Here is a 23294-nt window from a genome sequence, read left to right as displayed (position 1 = left end):
CACATCCGGCTCCCTGCTCAGCGGGAAGCCCTCTTCTCCCTCTCACTGCCTACTGCTCTGCCTTCTTGTGCTCTCTGTCAAATAAATCTTTTTGAAAAATAAAAATTACTATAGAAAACAATGAAAAGACAAAAATAGTCCCTGAATAAGCTGATTCCAATAGGGATCAGACATTAAAATAAAAATTTCATAAGTGAAGCCAGTGAGGATGAGCTTGGGAGCTGAGAAACCCGACCAAGGATCCCAAGTCGAGGTAGGCTTTCCAGAAATGATGCTGAAACAAAATTCCGAGAGCAGTCGTTATCAAGCAAAGAAGGCTTTCCGGAGGAAGAACAGGACATATGAAGGTTCAGTTGGTGAGACCCATTTATGGAACCGAAAAACGTTCAGGACAGCAGGTAGACAGTCAAAGTAGGGCTAAGTGTGACCCTCAGGACAAGAGAGCAGGCACTCACCCCGAGAGGTCCCTAGGGCGACCAGAGAGGGAGAGCTGGGGCAGGCAGGTGCGAAGGTTGAGACTTAGAAATGGACAGAGTGGCTTGAGGAGCCCTGTCTGCAAGCACGTGGAGGAGGAAGTGTCCGAAACCGGAGGCCCGTGGCTTGGCCCGGGAGAGACCCCCGAAGGAGCGCGGGCGGGGCGAGGTCCCGCGATCTGTCAGTCGGCCCTGCGGCGCGCTCCTTTGCACTCTGTTGACGGTCTGTGTCTGCCCGGATCTTGAGCTCCCGAAGGGCGAAGGGCGCGGGCTGGGGAAGTTCCCGAGCCCCGCGGTGCACTTGGGCATCATGAGGAGGGGGTCTGGGGTTGGTAAATGACTGTCTCGCAGTTCCCGATTGCGGAAGGAGCCCAGTAGTCTGCCTGGCGTCTCCTTGGGGAGGCCTTGGGTGGCAGGGGAGTCCGGCCGAGCCCGATGCTCAGGGGCCCTCCGTCCCGCGTCAGCGTGGTGGGGGGCGGGGGCAGGGTGGTCCCGAGGGGCAGGGCGGGGCGCTGCGGGCGCTCCCAGGCTAGGCGGCCGCGGCCCAGGGGCGGGGGCGGTTGATGCGGAAGTGCCAGGCGGGCGCAGCTCGGGGAGAGCGCAGCTCGGCCCCGCCGCCCGGCCCGTGGTCCCGGGCGCAGCCACGCGGGCGCACGTAGACAGGTAGGTCCCGACCGCCCGCGCTCCTCTCCGCGCCCTCCCGGCATCTGCCGGCGGCGGGCGGCGGACTGGGGCAGGGCGGGAGCGCGGGAGGGGTCGGCGTCCGGCTCCGCCAGGTGGTGGAGCTCCGGAAGGGTGTTGGGGTGGGGGTGGGGGTTGCGCCTACTGCAGGGCGCGCCCCTCGGGTCTGGCGGCATCCAAGGTGCTTCCTACGTCCGGATCAGCGCGGGATGCGCCGCACCCGCAGCCTCCGTCCCGCAGGCGCCGGGAGAGCCCGGAGGCCGGGACGGCGGTGGGGTCACCAATGCAGGGGCATCAGCGCCGCTCTTCTGTCCTTCCCTCCGCAAGGATGGAGAGCGCCGGGGCGCCCCACGGCGGTCTGGCTTGGGTCTTAGAGGGGCGAGCCCCTAGTCCCCCTTTAGGCGCGCTTTGCAGCCACCCTGTCGGTTAAGAGGATGAGGCTTCAGGGACTCGTCTTCCCAGGACCTCAAGGGCAATGGCAGGAACTCGGGCAGAGTGTGTAGGAAGATGGTGTCGGGTAGGGGCGCCGTCTTTTGACTCGCGACGGACAAGAGGCTCTGACTCTCCTAGCGGAGAAGCCTGGGAAGAATTCGTGGACGAGTTTCTTTACGCCCTTCCCTCGAACGTAGGAACAAAACACGTAAGGGTCTGAAAGTAGAGGGAAAGTGAGATGGCTGGGGCCGCGACGCGGGTAGAAGGTGTTCCCCACCTCTTCCCCGCAATGCGTAGGGGTCTCTAGGCAGTCGGGGGAGGGGGCACGAAAGGGTGGAGAAGAGACTGGGGGCGCCGTGGGCTGGAAGAGGGCTCCCGAGGCAGAACCCGACCCCGAGCCCGCGCCCAGAGCGAGGATAAGTGACCGGGACCTGCCAGGACGCAGGCGGGACCGACGGAGGAGGCTAGAGGTGCAGCGGGGGCCAGAGGTAGAGTCCCCGCCCTCCCTGGAGCTATCCGGTCGGGCGCGGAGACTCCTGTAAAGTCTACGGAGGCACCGGGAATCCACTCTTTTGTACCTAAAGGCCTTGCTTTGGGGTTTCCCCCTGCACGTCGGCCTTCCCCTGCAGGAAGCCGAGAGAGGCATCTGCTGCCTCAGAGCCTCGGCTTGGCTCGGGATGTGTCAACCCACCCAGAGGGTGTGTGGTTAGGGTCATACCAGGTGCAGCGAACCCTTTGCCTTCTCCCGAGTTCAGTGTGGGGTCAGCGGGGAGACAGTGTGATTCAGACAAACTCCACAGGTGGCAAGGGCTTGAAGCTCTTCCCACGAGGGGGCTGCCCAGCTTCCTCCCAGGTCCCAGGCCCTGGTCCCCACGATGTTGCAGATTCCTCAGGTGGTTGGCTCCTGGAATTTAGGGCTCTGGGGTGAATTGTGGGGCTTCCCCACCTCAGCAGAAGTTCCTGAGCTGCTCCTCTAGACGCTTCACTTTTATACAATTCACCCATGAGGGCTTCCTCAGGTCCTCAGAAACCTCAACTCTTTTCTTCATTTTTTTTTAAAGACTTTGTTTATTTATCTGACAGAGAGAGAGCGCGAGCACACATACAAGCAGGGGGAGGGGCAGGCAGAGGGAGAGGGAGAAGCAGGCTCCCCACTGAGCAGAGAGCCCCATATGGGGCTCAATCCCAGGACTCCGGAATTAATGATCTGAGCAGCAGGCAGACCCTCAACCCAAACGCTCAGCGACTGAACCACCCAGGCGCCCCTCCTTTCCTCATTTCCATGGAAACTGATGCCGGTTTTTCTGGCTTTCCTCACTTTCCAGGGCTCAAGCCCTAGGTCTGGGGGCTGCAGAAATGTCACCCCAAGTCTCCAGACCTCTGAGAAGGCAGAACTGGCTGGGCCTGCCGTCTTTTGAAAAGTCAAGTCCTCACAGCAAGGGGAGGGGGGGTGAAACATGGGCCTTCTGAGGTGGTGCCTTATCTTCCAAGGTCCCCCGGGAGTGTAGGTGACTGTTTCTACCTGGAGGCAACACAGGGATGGGGCACAAAAGGGTCGAAATTTAGAACTCTTGGCCTTAGGATAGTCTGAGATCTAAGTCCACCTCTAGGCAGGAGGCAGCCTGTTTGGGAAATACTGAGCCTGATCCTGGTGCACCTGAGGCTGAAGACCTTTCTTTGGCCTGCCCGACACCCTCCCTTGGCCCTGGCCGGACTTGTTACGACAACCTCTTCTCCATACCCCGCTCCTTAGCTGCCCAGAGCGATTGTACCCTACTGACATGAGTAATTTCAAAATCTTTGTCTTGAACAGCCCCACAGGGCCAGGCTAGGCGGCAGAACTCACCCTGACTTCCTCCTTGCCCTGGGCAGAGGAGGAGGCCCTCTCTGGTCTCCCAGTTCCCACCACCCCAGGCACAGCTGTGGGCCTGGCCATGTGGAGGGCTGGCCGTCAGGGTAGCTTACCTTCTCCTTTGTGTCGAGAGAGCTTTCCTCTGTCCACCCTCACGGAGCCACAATTGGCAGCTACCAATGACTGTCACTCGTCTGTTCTAGGACCAAGGCCTCTGGGCAGAGGGCACAGGTGGGGTCTATAAATAGCATTGCGTGGGCGAGGCTCTAACCCAGGGCTGTGAACTGCACCAAACCTATAATGACCCTCAGCAAGGCTTGGGGATTGGGGAATGAGCTACAGGGTAAGGGATTGAGAATTTGGTCTTGGGGACCCAAATGTCAATTTTTCCATGTATCTTCCCTCCCCCAGTTCACAGTGAGTCAGATTTCCGTGTTTTCTTGTCTGGCCACTTTCATTTCCCCTGGGACTGGGTGGAGGTTGGTTCAGAAAGGGGAACTGAGCCACCAGTCTTATGAGGCCTGGGGACAGGGCTGGGGGCTCTCCCACTCTCCCTGTCCTAGCCCAGAGCTGGGCACTGCTCTGAGGAGAGGTCTGCGGATGGAGACGTCTTCGCAGCGGGAAGGTAGCACTTAGCGACTCCAGCCCCAAAAGGTACTGGGCAGGGAATTTCTGGGGAACTGAGCTCCAAGCAAGCCTGGAATGATAGGGTCCACACCTGAGAGATCGTCTTGTTCCAATCTCCCACCTAAAGTGGGCCAGGAAGTCCCCTGGGCTTGAGTACCCCCAGAAACCAGTTGCTCCCAGGCCTACCCTAGTAGTTCCATGGTTTTAGCTGTTATAAAGTTCTTTTTCGATCTGAGTCTAGTCTGCCCCAGTGGAGGCTGTCCAGATGTTGACTCAAACCCTAGTCCTTTTGTCCCATGCTGGTACCACAAATGTTACAGAGAGCTCTGGTCCCTATCCACCAATCCAGAGGCCCCATTTCCTTCAGCCATTCCTTCCATGATAGGCCCAACCCACCGTAGATCCCTGCCTGTGTCATAGCCCCAGCGGCCTTCCTCTGACCTCTGGTCTCACCCTACTCTGAGTCAGAGGAGGATCCCAGAGACAGCAGGGCTGGTGGTGGGGAGAAACAGCTGGAGGACAGAATCTTCCAGCATCTGGGGTATATCAGTTAGCTGGTATTTCTCAAGTCCCACTTAAGGCTCCTATCCTGGTGACCAGGAGGTAGACCGAGGGGGCCGATGGAATTTCTCTCAAGACGTCCAGATGTGGGGAAGCTTCAGTCCTGAGGGAAACTGAGGAGGAAAGGAAGCTCTGAGGAACGGGTGTGGGAACCCTCTCTTCATTCCCACACTATGACTTGCTCTTTGGTCAGGTTTCCTAGAAGGTGACAGAGCAAGGGAATTCTCGGGACAAAGAGAGGAAGGGCAGAAGGGAAGGGAGGGAGGCAGGGTGGGCAGGAGGAAAGCTGAGGAAAGAGGTGGAATGGGCTGCACTGGTTTGCTCCACCCGAAGCAAGGGGGCTGGCTTTCTGTCCCTGCGTGTCAGTCATTCGTCAGCTGTGGGCAGCCTAGCCCTGGAGCAGCTCCGTACCTTTGTGGCCTTCCAGCCTCACAGCAGCTGGGGAGTCGATGCCCCACCTGGTACAGCATGTCTGGGGTGGGGGGAGCACGCACAGCATCCCCTCTCTCTGTAACCCCCTTCTTCTCCCTTCCCACCCTCAAACACAAAGCACAGACACAGTGACCCTATGACAAAGAGGTTGATGGTTGGAAAAAGGAATTGGCTGGGAGCATCCGGGCAGATGGGAGACACTCCAGCCCCCAGTGCTGGGAGAAAAAGAAAAGCCATACTATCCCTGGCTTGGACCCCCATGTACTCCAGCCCCCCATCTTCCTGCTGCAGGGAGCGTCTATCTGCAAATCTTCTGATGACTAATGACCCCCTCTTTCTCCCACAGACCCCTTTGCCATGAACCAGCCTGCCTCCAGGGCCCCCCCTCCGCCCCGCCGCGTGCGACTGAAGCCCTGGCTGGTGGCCCAGGTGAACAGCTGCCAGTACCCAGGGCTGCAGTGGGTCAATGGGGAAAGGAAATTCTTCTGCATCCCGTGGCGCCACGCCACGCGGCACGGCCCCAGCCAGGACGGAGACAATACCATCTTCAAGGTAAGCTCCGGGTGGGGGTGACTGCCTGGACTTCCGGGGCACCCTTGCCCTCAAAGAGGATCCCCATACATCTCACACTGACACCTCTCCTGGCCGCCTGGCCGTAGGTGACCCCAGGCTCGGACCCGGGGATGTGTCTTTTTTTTTTTTTTTTTTTTTAAGATTTTTTCTTTTTTTGGTCAGAGAGAGAGAGAGAGCTCGAGAGAGCACAGGCAGAGTGGCGGGCAGAGGCAGAGGGAGAAGCAGGCTCCCCACCAAGCAAGGAGCCCGATGTGGGACTGGGATGTGTCTTTTTTAACCTACCCCCAGCTCTGTCTTTTTTAAGCTCTTGCCCAGAGCAACATGGGCATGGAAAGGCCCCCCCCGGGAGACCTTCCTCCTCTTCCCTTTTCTTGTCTCATTCTTACCACCCGAGAGTACGGGTGCAGCGTGCGTGTTTGGTGTTGGATCTAAATGGAAACCACAGATTGCCCCCGTGATGGGAACACAAGGAGCTAACGGCATTTGCACTTTTCTATATGTGCGTCGATAAAATTAAAACATGAAATCGTTGTTTTGCATCCTGCATTTTCCAACCAACATCAGAACCAGCTTTCCTCTGCCACGAAGGCCACGTCACTTTCAGCGACTGCTGGAGGGGTCAGCAGTTTAGTTATCCAAACCCTGCCTTTGGACCCTTCCCGTTCCTTCTAGCGTCCCAGTGTTGAAGACCTTATTACCCTGTACCCTCCTCTAAACCCTTGTCCATTGTGGATCTCATGTGATTTTCTTTGGGGGTAGTTTTTGGAATTCAACATTGCTAGGTCAAAGAGAATCCTTATTATTATTATTATTATTATTATAAGATTTCGATATGCTCTCCTTTGTCTTGGCAGGTTGATATTTAACCCTTTGAAGTTTCTTTTCAAATCTCTTATTTTTGAATAGGTACCACAATTCAAAATTTAAAAAGTGTAATATGGTTTGCAGCAAAAAAAAAAATCTCCCTCCCACCCCAAAAAAGTCTCCAGCCACCCCCTCCCTCCCCAGAGGCAATTAGTATTGTCATTTTCTAGTTCATCCTTCCTGAGAGATTTTTGTGCATACACACAAATAGGTACCTATCTTCCCCCCTGCCACCGCTTTTCACAAAATCATAGATGTAGATGTACCTTTCTGCATCTCCCGTTTCTTGAAGATTATAACATGTCAAGATATCGAAAATGTCTTCCTTTTTTTTTTTTTTCTTGCTGCCCAGTATTCCATTCTAAGGATTGGCTGTAATTTAACCAGTTCCCAGGGATGGACATTTGTTCGGGGTCCTCTGTTTTTACAAATAGTGCTGCAGTGAGAAACCTCGTAGGTGCTGAATTTTGTGTGGCTGCTTCTGTATCCCGACGATAAATTCCTAGAGGTCGAATTGCTAGGTTAAGGGGAAGAAATATTTGTAATCCTGCTATCAGCCAACTTACCCCCCAAAATAATACCAACAGCTAAGGTGTATGGAGCCCATCCAAAATGCAGGCACAGTTCTGGAAGCTCTGTGGGCCCTGGAGTCTTCACTGCCACCCTGTGAGGTGGGCACTGTGATGGGGATGTTATAGCAAAAAGAGGCAAAGTGACATGCCCCTGGCACACAGCTGGTGGTTGGCTGTTTCCAGATTCAAATCCAACCCCACTGCAGATCCCATGCTCTTATCCACCATGTGACACCATCCTCCTTAGAGACTATCTATATGTACCCTGGCAGGAGCAGTGAAGGAAATGCCTTTCAAAGCCCTTAGGTACTTCCTTTCCTTCGTCGGAGTCCTGAGGGCGGGGAAGGACTGGAGTCCTATCTCCCACCTGGCAGAGGGAGACTCAGGTCAGGCTCCATGTGTCCCTGAAGTTCTCACTGCTCAGCAGTGACTCCCATGAGCCAGGAGGGGCTGGGGCTTTGGCGAGGACCGAGGTTCTCTGTGGTTGCCTATCTTTTCTTCCTGCCTCAGGCCTGGGCCAAGGAGACAGGCAAGTACACGGAGGGGGTGGACGAGGCGGACCCGGCTAAGTGGAAGGCCAACCTGCGCTGTGCCCTTAACAAGAGCCGTGACTTCCGCCTCATCTACGACGGACCCCGGGACATGCCACCTCAGCCCTACAAGATCTACGAGGTCTGCTCTAATGGCTCTGCTCCCGCAGGTATCAGGCCTGGCCCTGTGCGGGCTCCCTAGGAGGCTGTTAAGGAAGGCCCAGGGCTCCTCCAGGATGCAGTGGCGAGGGACATGCTTCGAAGTCGTGACACCCCAGGTTCCTGGGAGTGGCCCGCGATGGACCCTGTGCTGGGGCCCTGAATGACTTGGCACAGACTGGGCTTTGTGTCTGTCTTCCTCAGCTTGTCCCTGTTCTCGGCTCTTGGTTCCAGGGCGTGTAGGTCTAGTGACCTGAGGAGCTTAGTGCCATGGGGTCAGGGAGGCCCCTAGCGATTTCTGGTGGCTGTGTGGCCTTTCACCTCACTGCTGGAGCTGTCCTACGGAGCCCTGGTGACCTTCCTTCTCCTCCCCTACTGACTCCCTTGCTTTGTGTCCTCTCCCTGCCCTGCAGAGTCACAGCCCAGTGAGGACTACACTTTTGGTGCAGGGGAGGAGGAGGAGGTGGAGGAAGAGGAAAACGCGAGCTCAGGACCTTTCTTGGCGGCATCCGCCTGTGCAGATGTGGTAGGTCTTGTTAGGGCCTTTCTGCTGTCCTGCTCTGCTTTTGGGTTAAGCGGTCCCTTTCCTCCAGGGCCCTGCTGCCCTTTTTATAGCTCTTCCTTTGGGTTTGTTCTTGGGGTTCTGAGGCTAGCCTAGACCTTCTTGGGGCTTCGTTGGTAACAGAACATGCCCACATGTTGTCTGGCACACCCTCCTGGGGCTGAATAGGCACTACTACCTGTAGAAGGTCCATGAGGACACCACGACACTGAGAGTTCACAGAGCTGCCTGGGGGTGCAGAGCTGGGACCAAAGGCAGGGTCCGTCCGGCCTTGCAGAGCTGAATACCGGGGAATTGCCTGTGTGGTTCTCATGGGTTATTTCTTTAGCATCTGATCAACTCATTAACCTGTCCTCCCTTCTCTCTTTCTCTGGCCTATTCCCTCCTCCTTTGCCTGGGTCTTCCCTTCAGCTCCAGAGGATGTTACCAAGCCTGAGCATCACAGGTGGGGCCGGGAGGGGGGTGTGGTTGGGGGCCTAGTATAAGGAGAAGCTTTAGGTCCCCTCAGTTTCTGGGAGGGGGCTGAAGGGAGGCTGCAGGCTGGGTGCCCAGGGTTGAGAGTAGGTGGGCCTGGGAGGAACGTTCTCAGAAGTGGCATTAAAATTCTGCCTGCCTCCACCCTCTGTAGAAGCCGTGCAACCTGGCCCCCCCATGGCACCCTATTCTTTACCCAAAGAGGAGGTCAAGTGGCCACCTGCTCTCCAGCCACCTGTGGTGCTGGGCCCTCCTGCACCGGACCCCAGCCTCCTGGGCCCCGCCCCTGGCAACCCTGCTGGCTTTGGGGAACTTCTCCCTGAGGTCCTGCCAAGCCTGCAGCCTGGGCCCCTTGCTGCTGGCCTGCCCCCCACGGGTGAACAACAGCTTCTGCCTGACCTGCTGATCAGCCCCCACATGCTGCCTCGTAAGGACCCTCAGGAGGGCTGGGCCGGGTAAAGTGGGCCTGGCGGGTTGGTTTGCAAGAAGGGTAGTGAAGGGTGAAGATGCTCAAGCCAGGCCCTCCCTGGGTGGTCGGGGGGAAGGAAGTGGGAGAGCCGACTAGATGGGCTGGCTGCTGCTGAGCAGAGGACAGAGCAAGTCAGGGGCTGCAGAACAAGGGGGCGTGGGGCTCACAGACTGGCCGGGCCTGCCCTCTGCCCTACAGTGACTGACCTGGAGATCAAGTTCCAGTACCGGGGGCGACCACCCCGGGCCCTCACCATCAGCAACCCACAGGGCTGCCGGCTCTTCTACAGTCAGCTGGAAGCCACCCAGGAGCAGGTAGAGCTCTTCGGCCCCGTGAGCCTGGAGCAAGTACGCTTCCCCAGCCCTGAGGACATCCCCAGCGACAAGCAGCGCTTCTACACAAACCAGCTGCTGGACGTCCTCGACCGCGGGCTCATACTCCAGCTGCAAGGCCAAGATCTGTATGCCATCCGCCTGTGCCAGTGCAAGGTGTTCTGGAGCGGGCCCTGTGCCTCGGCCCACAGCTCGCACCCCAACCCCATCCAGCGGGAGGTCAAAACCAAGCTCTTCAGCCTGGAGCATTTTCTCAATGGTGAGGGACTTGTGTCGTATTCCTCCTGGCTTTCTCTTGTGCAGGTGCATGGTTCTAGCCTCTAAGGCTCTTGATCTTGCTGCAGAGCTCATCCTGTTCCAAAAGGGCCAGACTAACACCCCACCGCCCTTCGAGATCTTCTTCTGCTTTGGGGAGGAGTGGCCTGACCGCAAACCCCGGGAGAAGAAGCTCATCACCGTACAGGTAGACCACCATCTCCTCTCTCAAGCCCCTGCTCTGCTTTGGCTTGAATACTGGGGGAATCCTGGGGCTCAGCCCTTGCCCTAGGGTGGAGGCTTAGGGCTCTCTGAGCAGTCTGGACTTGGCAGACAGAGATAATCAAAGCCTGGAGCTGCCCACACATACACAGCCTTTATTATGAAGTAGAAATTGGTGCCCCTTCTTCCTGGTGGATGAAGTCCACCTGCTCCGTGGTGGATGCCTTGGGAACAACTGGATTTGACAGTACGGCCAAGGTTCTCCCTGTCCCTCTTTGCCCCCCAGGTGGTGCCTGTAGCAGCCCGGCTGTTGCTGGAGATGTTCTCAGGGGAGCTTTCTTGGTCAGCTGATAGTATCCGGCTACAGATCTCAAACCCAGACCTCAAAGACCGCATGGTGGAGCAGTTCAAGGAGCTCCATCACATCTGGCTGTCCCAGCAGCAGCTGCAGCCGGTGGCCCAGGCCTCTCCCGTGGCAGGCCTCAGTGCTGGCCAGGGGGCCTGGCCCATGCACCCAGCTGGCATGCAGCAATGAGACTGCAGACAGGGACTGGTGCAGGCTTCCCAGGTGGCTGTGTGGGCTCATGTGAAGGTATGATGGCCCCTGTGGGCACGTGACCGGCTGCAGGGCCCTCTACCTGGGTCTCCTGGAAAGGGATTTGCACCAAGGAGAGGGAAGAGAGGTCCAAGCTCCAGGCTTTCTCTCATAGCACCTGAGGGAAGCTGGAAGCCAGTTTTGCTTTGAGGGCTATCTTCCTCTATGTGCCTCTCCTCTGCTCCCCCTGGAGGAACTGAGCTATTAGCCCCAGTGAGCAGAGAAGTTAACTCCACCAACCCTGGGGGCCTAGTTGAGAGGGAACTGTCCCATAGTGGCCCACTCTTGAGGTTACCCCAATTCCTCAGGCAAAAAGAGACAAGTACAGTGGACCACGCCCCCTCACCAGGACATGGGTCTAATCCGATGTTGGGGTCCCCTAGTTTGAGCCTCACTTCCTCACATCTTTCTCCCTCCGAGATAGACAGGCACTTGGGTATCATACCAGATCCTTAAGGCCAGCAGCTACCTCCTCCTTGAGAGTCTAAGAACACAGGCAGAAGTAGAATTTTATGTATTTTTCAATTAATAAATATGAGAAACAGATTCAGCTATTTACTTTTTCCAGTACCAGTTGCTTCCATGCTGTTCTACCAGACCTTATTTCTGATATTCGATGGCCCTGTTTCCCCTAGTACCTACCCTCCAACTCCAGGGCCACAACAGGAGGAGGGCCTGCCTTTTCAGGCTGATGAGTCAGTGGGGCTCCATAAGCACTCAGTTGGCCGGCTTTGCTTTCTAGGAGGAAGCTAGCTGAAGTAAGGGCGTGGGTCTTTAATTGTGTGCAGTCTAAAATCCTGTCCAGATCAAATTCTGAGTACAACTGATGTTATGCAGAAAGGTTTGTTTAATTGATTCCAAATACTATACAGAGCTCCGCAGTCAAGCTTATTGGCTCAAAACCCAATACTGTAGCATACTGTGTGACCCTATTTATATAAAACTAAAGAAAATGCAGACTAATCTACAGTGACAGAAAGCAGATCAGTGGCTACTAGAGGATGGTAGGAGGCATGAGGAAACTTTTGGGAGTAAAGGTATGTTCACTATCTTGATTGTGTTCATGGTTTCATGGGTGTATCCTATGTCAAAGCTTATCAACTACAGAACTGAAATCCGTGCAGCTTATTCTATGTCAATGATACTGCAATACAGGTTTCCTTTTTCGAAGACCAAATTCTGCACTCAGTGGGTTACCAATCAGTCTAGCTGGGCGGCTGTTGAGAAAGAATACATATAGCACGTTTCTGTTTAACATGCTCAGGGACCCATGGAAGCTATATGGAAGGATAAAATGTAGCATGAGGAGTTTTAGGGTGAACTAAAATAAAAGATGCAGAAAGAGCCGCTCCCCCGAAATATGAAGGGCCCGTGGCATCAAGGGCAGGGCCCGCCGTCTAAACTCCATCTGCAGCTGTCTCCCAGGTAAGGGCTGAGACTGCTCGCTCACGTTGTCTAGCCATCATTTCAGAGCTCTGAGGCAGTGAAAGGAAGGAGAAACAAACACTGATTAAATTTTAAAAATTTATTGTTTTCTTTTCTTTCCTTTTTTTTTTTGTTGTTGCTGTTGATTTGTTCTTGAGATGGCTACAACACCAGACAGAACAGTGCCCTCAAATCTAATGCCTGTGCAGGGCTGCAACTCCATTAAAACAGTACGATCTGGTTTGGGCTTCCCTCTCCCGCCTCACTCCCCCAACGAAGTCAAATAATTTCCACATTTTTTTTTTTAGTAAAATACAGTTAGCCCTGTAAACACTTTCCCCCATAATCCCACCCTCTTTTTTGTCTTCTCTCATGTCTGTGGGTGAAAAATTAACTAAAAAACACAAAAATCTTTAAAAAAAAAACCCTAAAACTTAGAATATACATTTATATCCCACTCACCCTAATTTTGGCTCTTCTCTCCAAGGCTGATGATAACCCAATGTGGATTGGAAATGGACTGAGAGACTGGATAGGGTCAGGGCTGGGAATATACATGAATTTTGGCCCTGGCAGGTCCCAGTATCACTGATGTGACCATGATATAAAACGAACAGGTTCCTCCTTGTCAGAACAACTCTAGAGGTGGGAAGAAATGCTGGGACAGTGGGAGAAATTTCTACTCATTTTTGTGAAAAGAGGAGGGGAAAGGGAAGAAGGGAGGGTGGGAGAGAAAAAGAGGAAAAAATAACAGAAAACCTTAAGAGATGATCCTGACCCTTTTCTTCCAATTGCAGTTATTTCATCTGAATTCCCATTTTCCCTAAGTAAACGGTTTCGGTTTCACAAAAATTCGTACTTTTATTTCGTGTGCACATGCATGTTAGCATGTGTGGGTACGTGTGTGTGTGTGCGTGTCACTGCTACCAAGTGAACGTTTCAGTTCTGGTTTTAGTTTAGTTTTCCTTTTTTTCCTTTTATTTCTTTAAAATTATTTTTCCTTTGAAACAAGTTCACCAGGAAACCAGCTCCCCTCCCACCACGCCGGACAGGCCGCAGCCATGTCTTTTTTAAACCGCGCTGATTTTCCCTCACACCCCCAAACAGGAACTCCTCAGGATGGCCTCGAAAGGCTGGAGTCTCTCCCTGTCTGGCGGGACGCTGTGGTGGCGGTGAAGGCCCCTCTGCCACAGTGGAGGTTTCTGATTGTGGGACACAGTCTGGTTTTTGTTTTCTTCCTGTCTTCTAATTAAAAAAGACATTCCTGATAAAAGAGAGAGGACAGTCAATAACTATGCTTCAGAAGATAGTAAACTTCAAAGTCAAGGTAGAAGTTTTCCTGTTTGCTCAGGTACCTCATTCAGGCCTCTGCTGTGAGAACTCAGCAAAAAAAAAAGTTGGAGTATTTACTTGTGAATCAAGAGCGCTACGGCTCTAATGATATTGTCTGAAGTCCTTCTCTGAGTGTGCTGTGAAACTAGGGTAATATGTTGGGGGTTAAGAGTACGCCAGCAGGTCTGGGCTGCCCACCCCAAACCAACCAGAAAATCTCTATTTTAGTCCGTTTAAATACTGGGGTTTCAGGCAAGTTTTCTGAAGGAAGACTTTGCCTATCATCTAAAGTTTAAAAATCACTGATTTAGTCTATATGAAAGGGTACTACATGAAAGCATGAAGTAGAGTAGTTAAAAGAACGGACTCTGGCACCAGAATACCTGTGTGTGAATTGTGGCCTATCAATTACTGACTGTACATCAAGCAAATCGTTTAACATCCTGAAACCTCTATTCCCCTATACAATGGAACTAATAATGGTAATAGTCCAGAGAACCACCTGAGGATTATCTTAGTTAATACAGGCAAGTACTTAGAACAGTACCTGACACAGTTAGGGCTCCATAAATGTTAGCTATGAGCGTCCATAGCTGTCCACCAATAAGCCTATGTGTACCAATGATACCTATTACCGATGCTGCAAAATTCAAGAATCCCAAATGGTATCACTATTCACTAAAGAAGAAAATTTAGAAATAATTTCTGGTGTGAGTGACGCACTGCTGAAGAGGGGCCTTCATCCACTACCACATTAAATGACAGAAACTACCAGTGAGGAGCTACACATTGAGAACTGCCTCGTGGGAGAATAAATTCCGCCTAAGACCTCTAAAGGGGGTGTGGGTGCTTAAGAAAGCTGCCTTTCTTCTCTCAGTCAAGAAACTGGCACCCACATCCTACTACCCAGTTCTTCCTGTCCTCAGCTAAGATTCCTGCTTTGCTGCAGAACCAGGAGTCAGGAAGCACATGGAGAAAAACTGGTGATCAGGAGCCTTTCCTCTACCTCCTGCCTTGGGTAGAACCTGGCATTTCAGTGTTCTGATAGTCAAAGTGTTCAGAATAATCATCTTTGCTCATTAAATCTGAAAGGTCAGTTTTAGAACGGTGTTACTGTAATCTCGGTCTGCTTTAGGTCAGCATTGTTTTCACCAAAGTAGCCAGGTTAAAAAATACTTGTTTATTAACATACACACTTACCATCCTAAAGTGTAAGTAAGGGGATACGAGGAGGAATTTTTTTTTGAGATCTCCTACAATAATAACTTCTACGGGGGTGAAGATGGTATCCAGACGCAGCTAACAATCATCTGGCTGCCTGGGCCCAAGCAAACCAGGGTCCTGCATTTCTTAATCTGAACAGCACTGTTTAACTGTTAAGTCTTTCCCAAACTAGTTATAGTACAAGTCCCACGATGGGCATTAAAACCTATGTCATCCCCAAGCGCTCCGAACAGCCAGGGAAAAAGCCGGGAACTGTGACCACTCACCTGGGTGACAGGCACAGTGCAGGAGTGTGAGCTATCGAAACAACCTGGTGAAGTCTCTCAAGGCCCAGCAAACTTGTTTACATTCCTCAGCACTAGAAAAAAAAAGGTAGGTTGGCCCCTGATGAGAAAGATACAATACGGTGAAAACAATCACAACACTGAGGTCCACTGAGAATTATCCTAGCTCTGCTTGAAGCTCTCTCCATTGTCTCGACTGTTTCTGATCTTTCTGTAACTAAAAGGCAAATATTAACTACTGCATGTGAGAATAATTATAAGCTGTATGGTCTCTAAAGAGTAGCTGTGGAGAAAAGCTGCTTGGGTTTGAATCTTGGCTCTACCACTCTTGGGCAAGTTACCAACCTGCTTTTGTTGCCGCATCTGTTTACCTACCTTACAGTGTTTGGAAGATTAAGTCAGTTCAACACTTCATTGGGAGTCCCTGACACAAACAAAAGAAAGCCAGAAGGCCCAAATAAAAAAAGCAAGCATATTCTACCTAAGGCTGATAACTTTAACTCTATGAGCTGAGCTAACTTAGGTACCCTGGTTCCTCATTCTCTTCCAAAGGGAGATTTTGTTGACCAACCCCATTTCGGCAACTAAGTTTCTATCCGTCACTGATATTCTTGTTGGAAAGGCTGCCCAGGGTTTCCTCCTGTGGGAGGTGAATGGAGAGGAGGGAGGAAAGGGTTAAGGCCTGTAGAAAGGGGGGAGGAAGCAGGACTTGGTCCTCAGGCAAGCACTGAAATGGGATTTAAATAGCCCAATATTCACCTGACCCTATTTTTTCAAAAGCCTCCTTTGTCCGAAACTGTCACCGAGAAACCAGATGATGCCCACTTCGTTCTTTTGTGTCAGTCTTCAGAGCAGGTTTTGGTAACTGAACATGAAGCTAAGCTAAAAACAGTAGAAGAGGAAGAACTTCCGAATATGCCCATTCTTCTGTGGCCCTCTCTCTGGCTCAGAAAAATTTAGGGACCAGAGTCTATTACCTAAGATTCAATGTTAGAAGAAAGAGCTTTCTCCTTCTCATAATGTTAAACACCAGGGGAGGAACTGCCAACACTGGTTCCACAGAAAAGTAGGTGAAAGGAGAGCTCTCTCCTTAGTGCCTACATCTAGATTCCCCTACCTATTACAAGGTCTGGAAAAATCATTAAGAACCTTGAATCAGACCCCAGGATTTGATTCAACAGAGTATTCCAGAAACTTTCTCTCCAGTCTCTCTCCATCCTAAAAATGTAATAAAAATGATAAAGTCTGGTTTTATTGAAATTCTGCCATTTCTGAATTTAACATGCTTCAATACAACCAATACCTTCCCTCGGTCTATTTCCAAATCAATACTATTAAGGAGGCAGTTGGGGGGGCGAGCACAGATCACTCATGCTTCCAATGTCACAAGGGAAGAAGATATATTATCCAAGAGAAGCCACCATGTGGCATGTTATCATAAGGAACTACAACAGTAAGAAACAGTTAAACGTGAGGTAACAATGAAGACTTAAGATTTTACCCATGGTTTAATCCAAAGAGAAATGATAACTCCCTTCTTCATCTCTCTTGTGACACAGGAGAAAAAGTGCCGAAATCGAATGCAGGTAGAGAGAACTGTTCGAGCCAGGGTGAAAGAGCGGCAGGCTGGCATCCTGAGTCAGCTCAGCTCTGTTCCAGTCCTGTCGGCAACTGCTCTGGTGTCCAGAGCCTCAGCCAAATGTTTAATGTGTCCTTGACTAGGCCCAAAGAAATGGATTTAAAAAAACCCCAAAACTTGGGCGCCTGGGTGGCTCAGTGGGTTAAGCCGCTGCCTTCGGCTCAGGTCATGATCTCAGGGTCCTGGGATCGGGTCCCGCATCGGGCTCTCTGCTCAGCAGGGAGCCTGCTTCCCTCTCTCTCTCTCTGCCTGCCTCTCTACTTGTGATCTCTCTCTGTCAAATAAATAAATAAAAAATCTAAAAAAAAAAAAAAAATAAAAAAAAAAATAAAAAATAAAAAAACCCAAAAACCAAACTTATAAGCTACAACTATTTTCTGTTTTCTGCCTCAGTCCTTCTGGCATTTATTTCCCATTTCATCTCACTGCATTCGCTGGGGAGCATGGGTGGCTCAGTTGGTTGGGCGTCTCTGCCTTTGGCTCAGGTCATGAATCCAGAGTCCTGGGATGGAGCCCCTCATCGGGATCCCTGCTCAGCAGGGAGTCTGTTTCTCGCTCTCTCCCCTGCTCGCACTCTATTTCTTGCAATCTCTCTCAAATAAATAAAATCTTAAAAAAAAAAAAAAAGTTCTAAAAAAAAAGAAAAATAAGATGGCCACTATTTTTCTAGATTCTATTTTCTGGCTTCTAGTCCCACAACCCTGATCCTTTTGCCATACTTCTGAATACATTTATGGTGACCATCTCGAGCCTCATAATCCTAGTGGTGTGCTGAGAAATACAGCCCTTCTCACCTCATGTTCATGGATAATGCAGAATAACCAAGCTCTAACTAACGACATGAGCAAGAAGACACCCCATCCTGGCTTCTAACTCTAGAGTCAGTGCTTCCTTTACTCAACATCTTCTGACCTTGAGATTCTCATGCCGGTGTTAAGAATCCGAGAATAAACATCAACACAGAGAAATGGGAAATGATGGTAGGATTTCTTCTAGTCATAATTAGTAGTGTTTGGAGAGCAAGAATGATGTTTCAGAATGAAAAACCTCAGCTTTCTTCAAGGTGACCAACGAAAAATGTTAGGGAATTAATTACCATCACCATTTGAAAAACAGGCTTGGACTTGCTGAAATGAAACTGAACCAGTTTGCCCTCCCTGTTAGAATGGCAAACAAAGCAGCACGTTGAGACAGGAATTACAGGACCTTACATCCAAAAGGGAGACTGAGTCATGCATGGAACAGAAGGTTCAAGAGCAAAACTCGTACTAGAGAAAGAGAATTACTACAAGGAGGTGAGCAATCTCAAAGCTTTTCTCTAGTACCTCGACATTACCTCTTCTGTTCATTTCCCAGCACCGTGTCATCACAGCCTACTATAGGAGGAGCTGCAAAACTTGTTCCGCAGTGGGAGATCAAGGAGGCCAGGCTGCCGGTGCACCTTATTTCCCAATATCACAGGGCAAAGATCACAGGTATTTTTGTTTGTAGCCTTGCGTTATTTAGGTTCCTTTCTGTGCCACTTAATTTTCCTTAAATGGGGGAATATCCATGACTTTTCAGACTTATTCTACAGTTCTACCTATCATAGACTAGTTCAGATAAGGGAATACAGGTTTGGTGGATACTTATTCTAGAATGTGTGGGTGGTTGCCTTAGAGCTGGCAGGAGACATGCTCCAGCTAGCTTTGCAAATGCATTAACAACATTCCATCAGGTTCTTTTCCAAGGAGAAAGTTAACATTCACTGATCACCTACTACATACCAAATCTTTAGATTTCCACTTGATATCTCATAATAACCCCTTATGAGTAAGAGAGGTAGTACTAACCCTATTTTACAGATGAACAGGCCAAGGTTCAGCAAGTAGCAAGATTCATGCCAGTATCCCTGACGCTAAACCTAGTTCTTTGAGGCTTCTCTCCAGGCTTCCATTTGCTTTAAGGAAATTACAACCAATATGATCCTGCCCAATACTAGATGGAAAAGAACAAAACAGAAGCAGAAAGAAGCTACTATACTCTTTTCCCTGAGACTGCTTAGAGGTGGAATACTACTACTGGGAAGATTCACCGTAAAAAAAAGTAAAATAATTTTGTAAAGTCATCCCAGTCAATATACAGCTACCTAGAGAAGGGGAAATTCCCTTCTAGCAAAATATATCATGAAAGTAGTCACATGCCATTTTTTTGGTCATGCATGTCACTTGATCTATGGCCAAAAATCAGTTACTTCTGGGACATGAAGTTAAGCCACTTTTAGTAAGCTATAAAATGACAGCACTCATAGGTTTGGAATTTTAACAAATTCTTTAGCAAAATTATTGAAGAGACTCTGGGAGATGAGAAAATAAGCCATTTTGGAAAGTAAGATTAAGAAATTAAGTCTCAGAAAAGATGATCAGTTATTGAACCACCACCTACAATTTATCCCCCCCTTTTGCCCTTTTATTTTTTTAAAGATTTTATTTATTTGAGAGAGAGGGCATGTGCGAGAGAGAAAAAGAGAAAGAGCACACACGTGCACAACCAGGGGGAGGGGCTGAGGACAAGGGACAAGCAGTCTCCCCACTGAGCATGAAGCTGAGGAGACTGAGAGATCATGACCTGAGCTGAAGTCAGATGCTTAATGGACTGAGCCACTCAGGCGTCTCTCTCCTCTTTTTAAAAACTAGGTCTGGTTTTAATTATAAATGTATACCACATGCTTAGAAAAAAATGAAAATATTATAGAAAGTTATGAAATAAAAACTGAAAGTCCCATCCTGGTCTCAGTTGTCTTCAGAAATTTACTATGCATATATATAACATATATAATAAAACAGCTTTTATTTATTTATTTATTTTTATAACAAGTGCTCTCCTTTTTTTTTTTTTTTTTAAAAGATTGTACTTATTTATTTGACAGACAGAGATCACAAGTAGGCAGAGAGAGAGGAGGAAGCAGGCTCCCTGCCGAGCAGAGAGCCCGATGTGGTGCTCGATCCCAGGACCCTGGGATCATGACCTGAGCCGAAGGCAGAGGCTTTAACCCACTGAGCCACCCAGGCGCCCCATAAAACAGCTTTTAAAAGTGCAAGCTGGTTCATTTACAACAGCATCAAAAAGAACGTAACATTTAAACTACAAAATGATGCTGAAAGAAATTAAAGACACCAAAAAAACACAAAGACCTCTCCTGTTCATGGACTGGAAGACTTAATTTTGTTAGGACATCAATACTACTCAAAGTGATCTATAGATTCAATGTAATTGCTTTCAAAAATCCTGACATTTTTTTGTGAAAATAGGAAAATATATCCTAAAATTCATATGGAATTTCAAAAGACCCCAAATACTCCAAATAACCTTAGACAAGGAACAAGCTGGGGGTCTCACATTTCCCAATTTCAAAATTATTACAAAGCCATAGTAATCAAAACAGTATGTACCATGGTACTGACATAAAGACAGACATGGAGATCAATGGAATAGAACAAAGGGCCCCAAAATAAATCCCTCACATATATGGTAAAATGATTTTTTTTAAAAAAGATTTTATTTATTTGACACAGAGAGAGAGAGGTCACAAGTAAGCAGAGAGGCAGGCAGAGCAAGAGGGGGAAGCAGGCTCCCCGCTGAGCAGAGAGCCCGATGCAGGCCTCGATCACAGGACCCCGAGATCATGATCTGAGCCGAAGGCAGAGGCCTAACCCACTGAGCCACCCAGGGGCCCAGTAAAATGATTTTTAATAAGGGTGCCAAGACCATTCAGTGGGGAAAAGAACACTACTGGGAATTCTTTTCAATCCAAAGGAACTGAAAACAAGGTCCTTTTTTTTTTAAAGGTGGGGAGGGGCAGAGAGGAGAGAATCTTAAGGAGGCTCCATGCCCAGCAGAGCCAGCCCAATGCCAGGCTTGATCTCACAACCCCGAGATCATGACCTGAGTAGAAATCAAACATTGGGACACCTGACTGAGCCACATAGGCACCTTAAATGCAGGGTCCTGAAGAGATATTTGTATACCCATGTTCACAGCAGCATTACTTACAACAGTCAAGAGGTAGAAGCAATCCAAATGTCCACCAATAGATGAATGAATAAATAAAGTATGGTACATAAAGTGGAATGTTATTCAGCCTTAAAAAGGAAAAGAAATTCTGACACACGCTACAGCACAGATGAACCTTAAGAACATTACAGAGAGTCACAAAAGGATAAACACTGTATGATTTCACTCATGAACAGAAAGTAGAGTATGACTGCTGGGGAATGGGAGAAGGGGGAGTTGCTGTCGTATGGGTATAGTTTTAGTTTTATAAGATGAAAAAAATTCTGGAAATTGCACAACAGTGTGAATATACTTAACACTACTGAAGAGTATACTTGAGAATAGTTAAAATGATAAATTCTATGTGTATTTTATCACAGTAATAAAGTTAAAAAAATTATCAGGACAAGTTGGGTTATATGATACTGTTATTTTTTCCATTTATAATATACCTTACATATATTTCTGTATCATGACACTTATATTCTTGCTCCTTCTCTTCCGGTGCCTACTCATTTAGTTATACTCTATTAATTATTTAACTGTTTTCTATTAATGAGCAATTAGAGTATTTCCAGTGTTTTTCACTATTACCAAACCTTACTCAACATTCATTCTTGGACCTGTAAGTCATTCCACTACTATATGAATATAAGCCAATGCCTAAAATTTAGGCAAAATTCTAGAGATTCTAGATATATATAAAGGTATATGAGGGCAAGGTAGCACACAGTTACAAAACACACTTTAACTTGCTACCATTAACACTTATTAGCCATAAAAATCTCATAACCTTTGAGTCAGTGATTGCATTTTAAGGAAAATAGTCAAAAGAAGGAAAAGGCTAGAGTTTTAATATTACCCATAATACTAAAAAAATAACTGAAATGTCTACTAATAGAGGCACTGTATGGAAATTAAGCAACACCTTTTTGGCTATAAAGCAGTAATTAGGAAGACTATGTAGCTACACTTAAAATGGTAACTATGTTCACAATAAAAAATATACTAATGTATACTTAACATTTTAACTAAGCTGTAAACAAGCAGCTCATGGACTCAATGCATCTCAGAGAGATATTTTGTTTGGCCTGCAAGAAATTAAACTTCACTATCTTTAGGCACGGTGAAAATTTTCCAATTCACTGCAGTTTACATCATCTATGTTTTACAACTAATGCTTCAACTATTCACATCTGCGTTCCTGACCCCTGACTTCAGAAAGATAAAGACAGATCCCGCGAAGGGTAGCGGGCTGATGAATGCATTTTTCTTTTGGAAGAAATAACGCTTCCACTTACCCATTAAGACCTTATACCAGTTAATAAATTTGCACAGTAAAACTGATGTACACCTAAACAATATGGTGGTATTTCCCCTCAGATTGGTTTCTAATGTCAATTTTTGCAATTCAATGCTAAACAGACAAACTGTGAATTAATGAAGGCACACAAGAAACATACTCCTGGGTAAATGTGGTATAAGAAACGAAGATATATTTTTTCTGCTCACTCATTTCTGTTTATATTAAAAAAAAGCAACAAAACCAGAAAAGTCCCCCATCACTCACCTAGTGACTTGTTTGTGGAAATCGGTAAGTTGTTTGTGTGTCACTGTGACTGCTCCCACGGTTGTCTCCTTTGGCAAACCTTTCAAGGAGTTCTCTAACCATCGACAGAAAGTCTGTGCAGAGAGACAGTAAGAGTTTTGAGAGGAGGCAGGACTTACTCAACTGGACCCTACAAGTAATAACAAAACCTGCAGGCTTTTCTTAGCACCATCAATTCTTCCAGACTTGGAAGTGAGTAAAGGAATTAACAAAAGCACTTCTATCTTTAGGCCTTCCAACCCTCTGGGGTTTGGAACAGTCTACAAAGGTAAACCTAGACTTCCCATCAAAGGTGTGGCGGGCATCATTTCAGCAAGCCCTTCTCTACCTTAGAAGTGAAGTCTCTTCTGGATGAGACTATTGCTCTGTTTCTGTCATTAAACTTCTGTAATACTTCAAAAATTAAACAGCTGCCAGAAAACTCTAGAGTGTACAGATCACAGGCAACCTACAGCAAAGGTTCAGTACCACAGAGTAAGAACAAAAATTATAGTTAAGTAAACTTGTCAAAGAACATATATATAGTATGAATCAAGAGTCAAAGGATTTTAAGGTCAACTCTCAGTAGAATATTCATATCCAGACAGCTCCTTTGTGATGCCTGCCTGTTCTCTGGGTCAGAAAATTTTGTTGCTCACTCTGGTTAGCTATTTAATAAAATACTATTGGGGCGCCTGGGTGGCTCAGTGGGTTCAGCTGCTGCCTTCGGCTGGGGTCATGATCTCACGGTCCTGGGATCAAGCCCCACATTGGGCTCTCTGCTCACTGTTTCTCTCTCTTATGCTCCCTCTGTGCTCTCCCACTCTCTCTCAAAAAAATAAATTTTAAAAATCTTAAAAATAAATAAATAAAAGAATACTATTGGGGCGCCTGGATGGCTCAGTGGGTTGAGCATCCCAGTCTTGGTTTCAGTTCAGTTCATGATCTGATGGGTTGAGGGATCCAATGCTCAACAGGGTGTCTGCTTGGGATTCTCTTTTTCTCCCTGTGCCCCTCCCCCGACTTGCATACTCTCTATCTCAAATAAATCCTTTTTAAAAATGTTGTAAAAGAATATTATTTATATCTAAGCATAGTCTCTTTA

General features: G+C 48.6%; 2 protein-coding genes across 6 annotated transcripts in view; one reads left to right on the top strand and one right to left on the bottom strand.

Annotated features, from left to right (window-relative positions):
- Positions 1–1067: 1067 nt before the first annotated feature.
- On the top strand, positions 1068–11716 carry LOC111152072 (interferon regulatory factor 5). Of its 3 annotated transcripts, none has more exons than XM_022510365.1 (9): positions 1068–1136; positions 5405–5610; positions 7578–7767; positions 8170–8282; positions 8730–8763; positions 8947–9219; positions 9460–9852; positions 9938–10056; positions 10357–11716. In XM_022510365.1, the coding sequence occupies exons 2-9, from the start codon at positions 5416–5418 to the stop codon at positions 10603–10605; spliced, it is 1566 nt and encodes a 521-aa protein (XP_022366073.1). In that variant the 5' UTR covers positions 1068–1136; positions 5405–5415; the 3' UTR covers positions 10606–11716. The 3 variants fall into 3 exon arrangements, with proteins under 3 accessions (XP_022366073.1, XP_022366075.1, XP_022366074.1); XM_022510367.1 differs by lacking the exon at positions 1068–1136 and adding an exon at positions 1726–1794; XM_022510366.1 differs by lacking the exon at positions 1068–1136 and having other exon boundaries at positions 5355–5610.
- Positions 11717–13325: 1609 nt separating this feature from the next.
- Positions 13326–23294, bottom strand: part of LOC111152071 (transportin 3) — an 87218-nt gene continuing 77249 nt past the window's right edge. For all 3 annotated transcript variants that reach the window (XM_022510361.1, XM_022510362.1, XM_022510364.1), the window contains 3 exons: positions 22172–22284; positions 14913–15004; positions 13326–13354 (listed from right to left, as the gene is read on the bottom strand). In XM_022510361.1, coding sequence (XP_022366069.1) covers positions 14944–15004; positions 22172–22284 — 174 coding nt within the window. In that variant the 3' untranslated portion in view covers positions 13326–13354; positions 14913–14943. The remainder of the gene's footprint in view (positions 13355–14912; positions 15005–22171; positions 22285–23294) is intronic.

Source organism: Enhydra lutris, unplaced genomic scaffold (assembly GCF_002288905.1).
Source record: "Enhydra lutris kenyoni isolate GAN:26980312 unplaced genomic scaffold, ASM228890v2 scaffoldscaffold27, whole genome shotgun sequence".
Taxonomy (NCBI): Eukaryota; Metazoa; Chordata; class Mammalia; order Carnivora; family Mustelidae; genus Enhydra; species Enhydra lutris.
This window is presented reverse-complemented; position numbering and strand designations above follow the sequence as displayed.

Bases quoted from the DNA above. Each gene is read 5' to 3' on its own strand.
- LOC111152072 (XM_022510365.1), top strand. From the start codon at position 5,416: ATGAACCAGCCTGCCTCCAGGGCCCCCCCTCCGCCCCGCCGCGTGCGA. The intron at 9,220-9,459 runs GTAAGGACCCTC...TCTGCCCTACAG, and splicing joins CAGCCCCCACATGCTGCCTC to TGACTGACCTGGAGATCAAG. The intron at 9,853-9,937 runs GTGAGGGACTTG...ATCTTGCTGCAG, and splicing joins CCTGGAGCATTTTCTCAATG to AGCTCATCCTGTTCCAAAAG.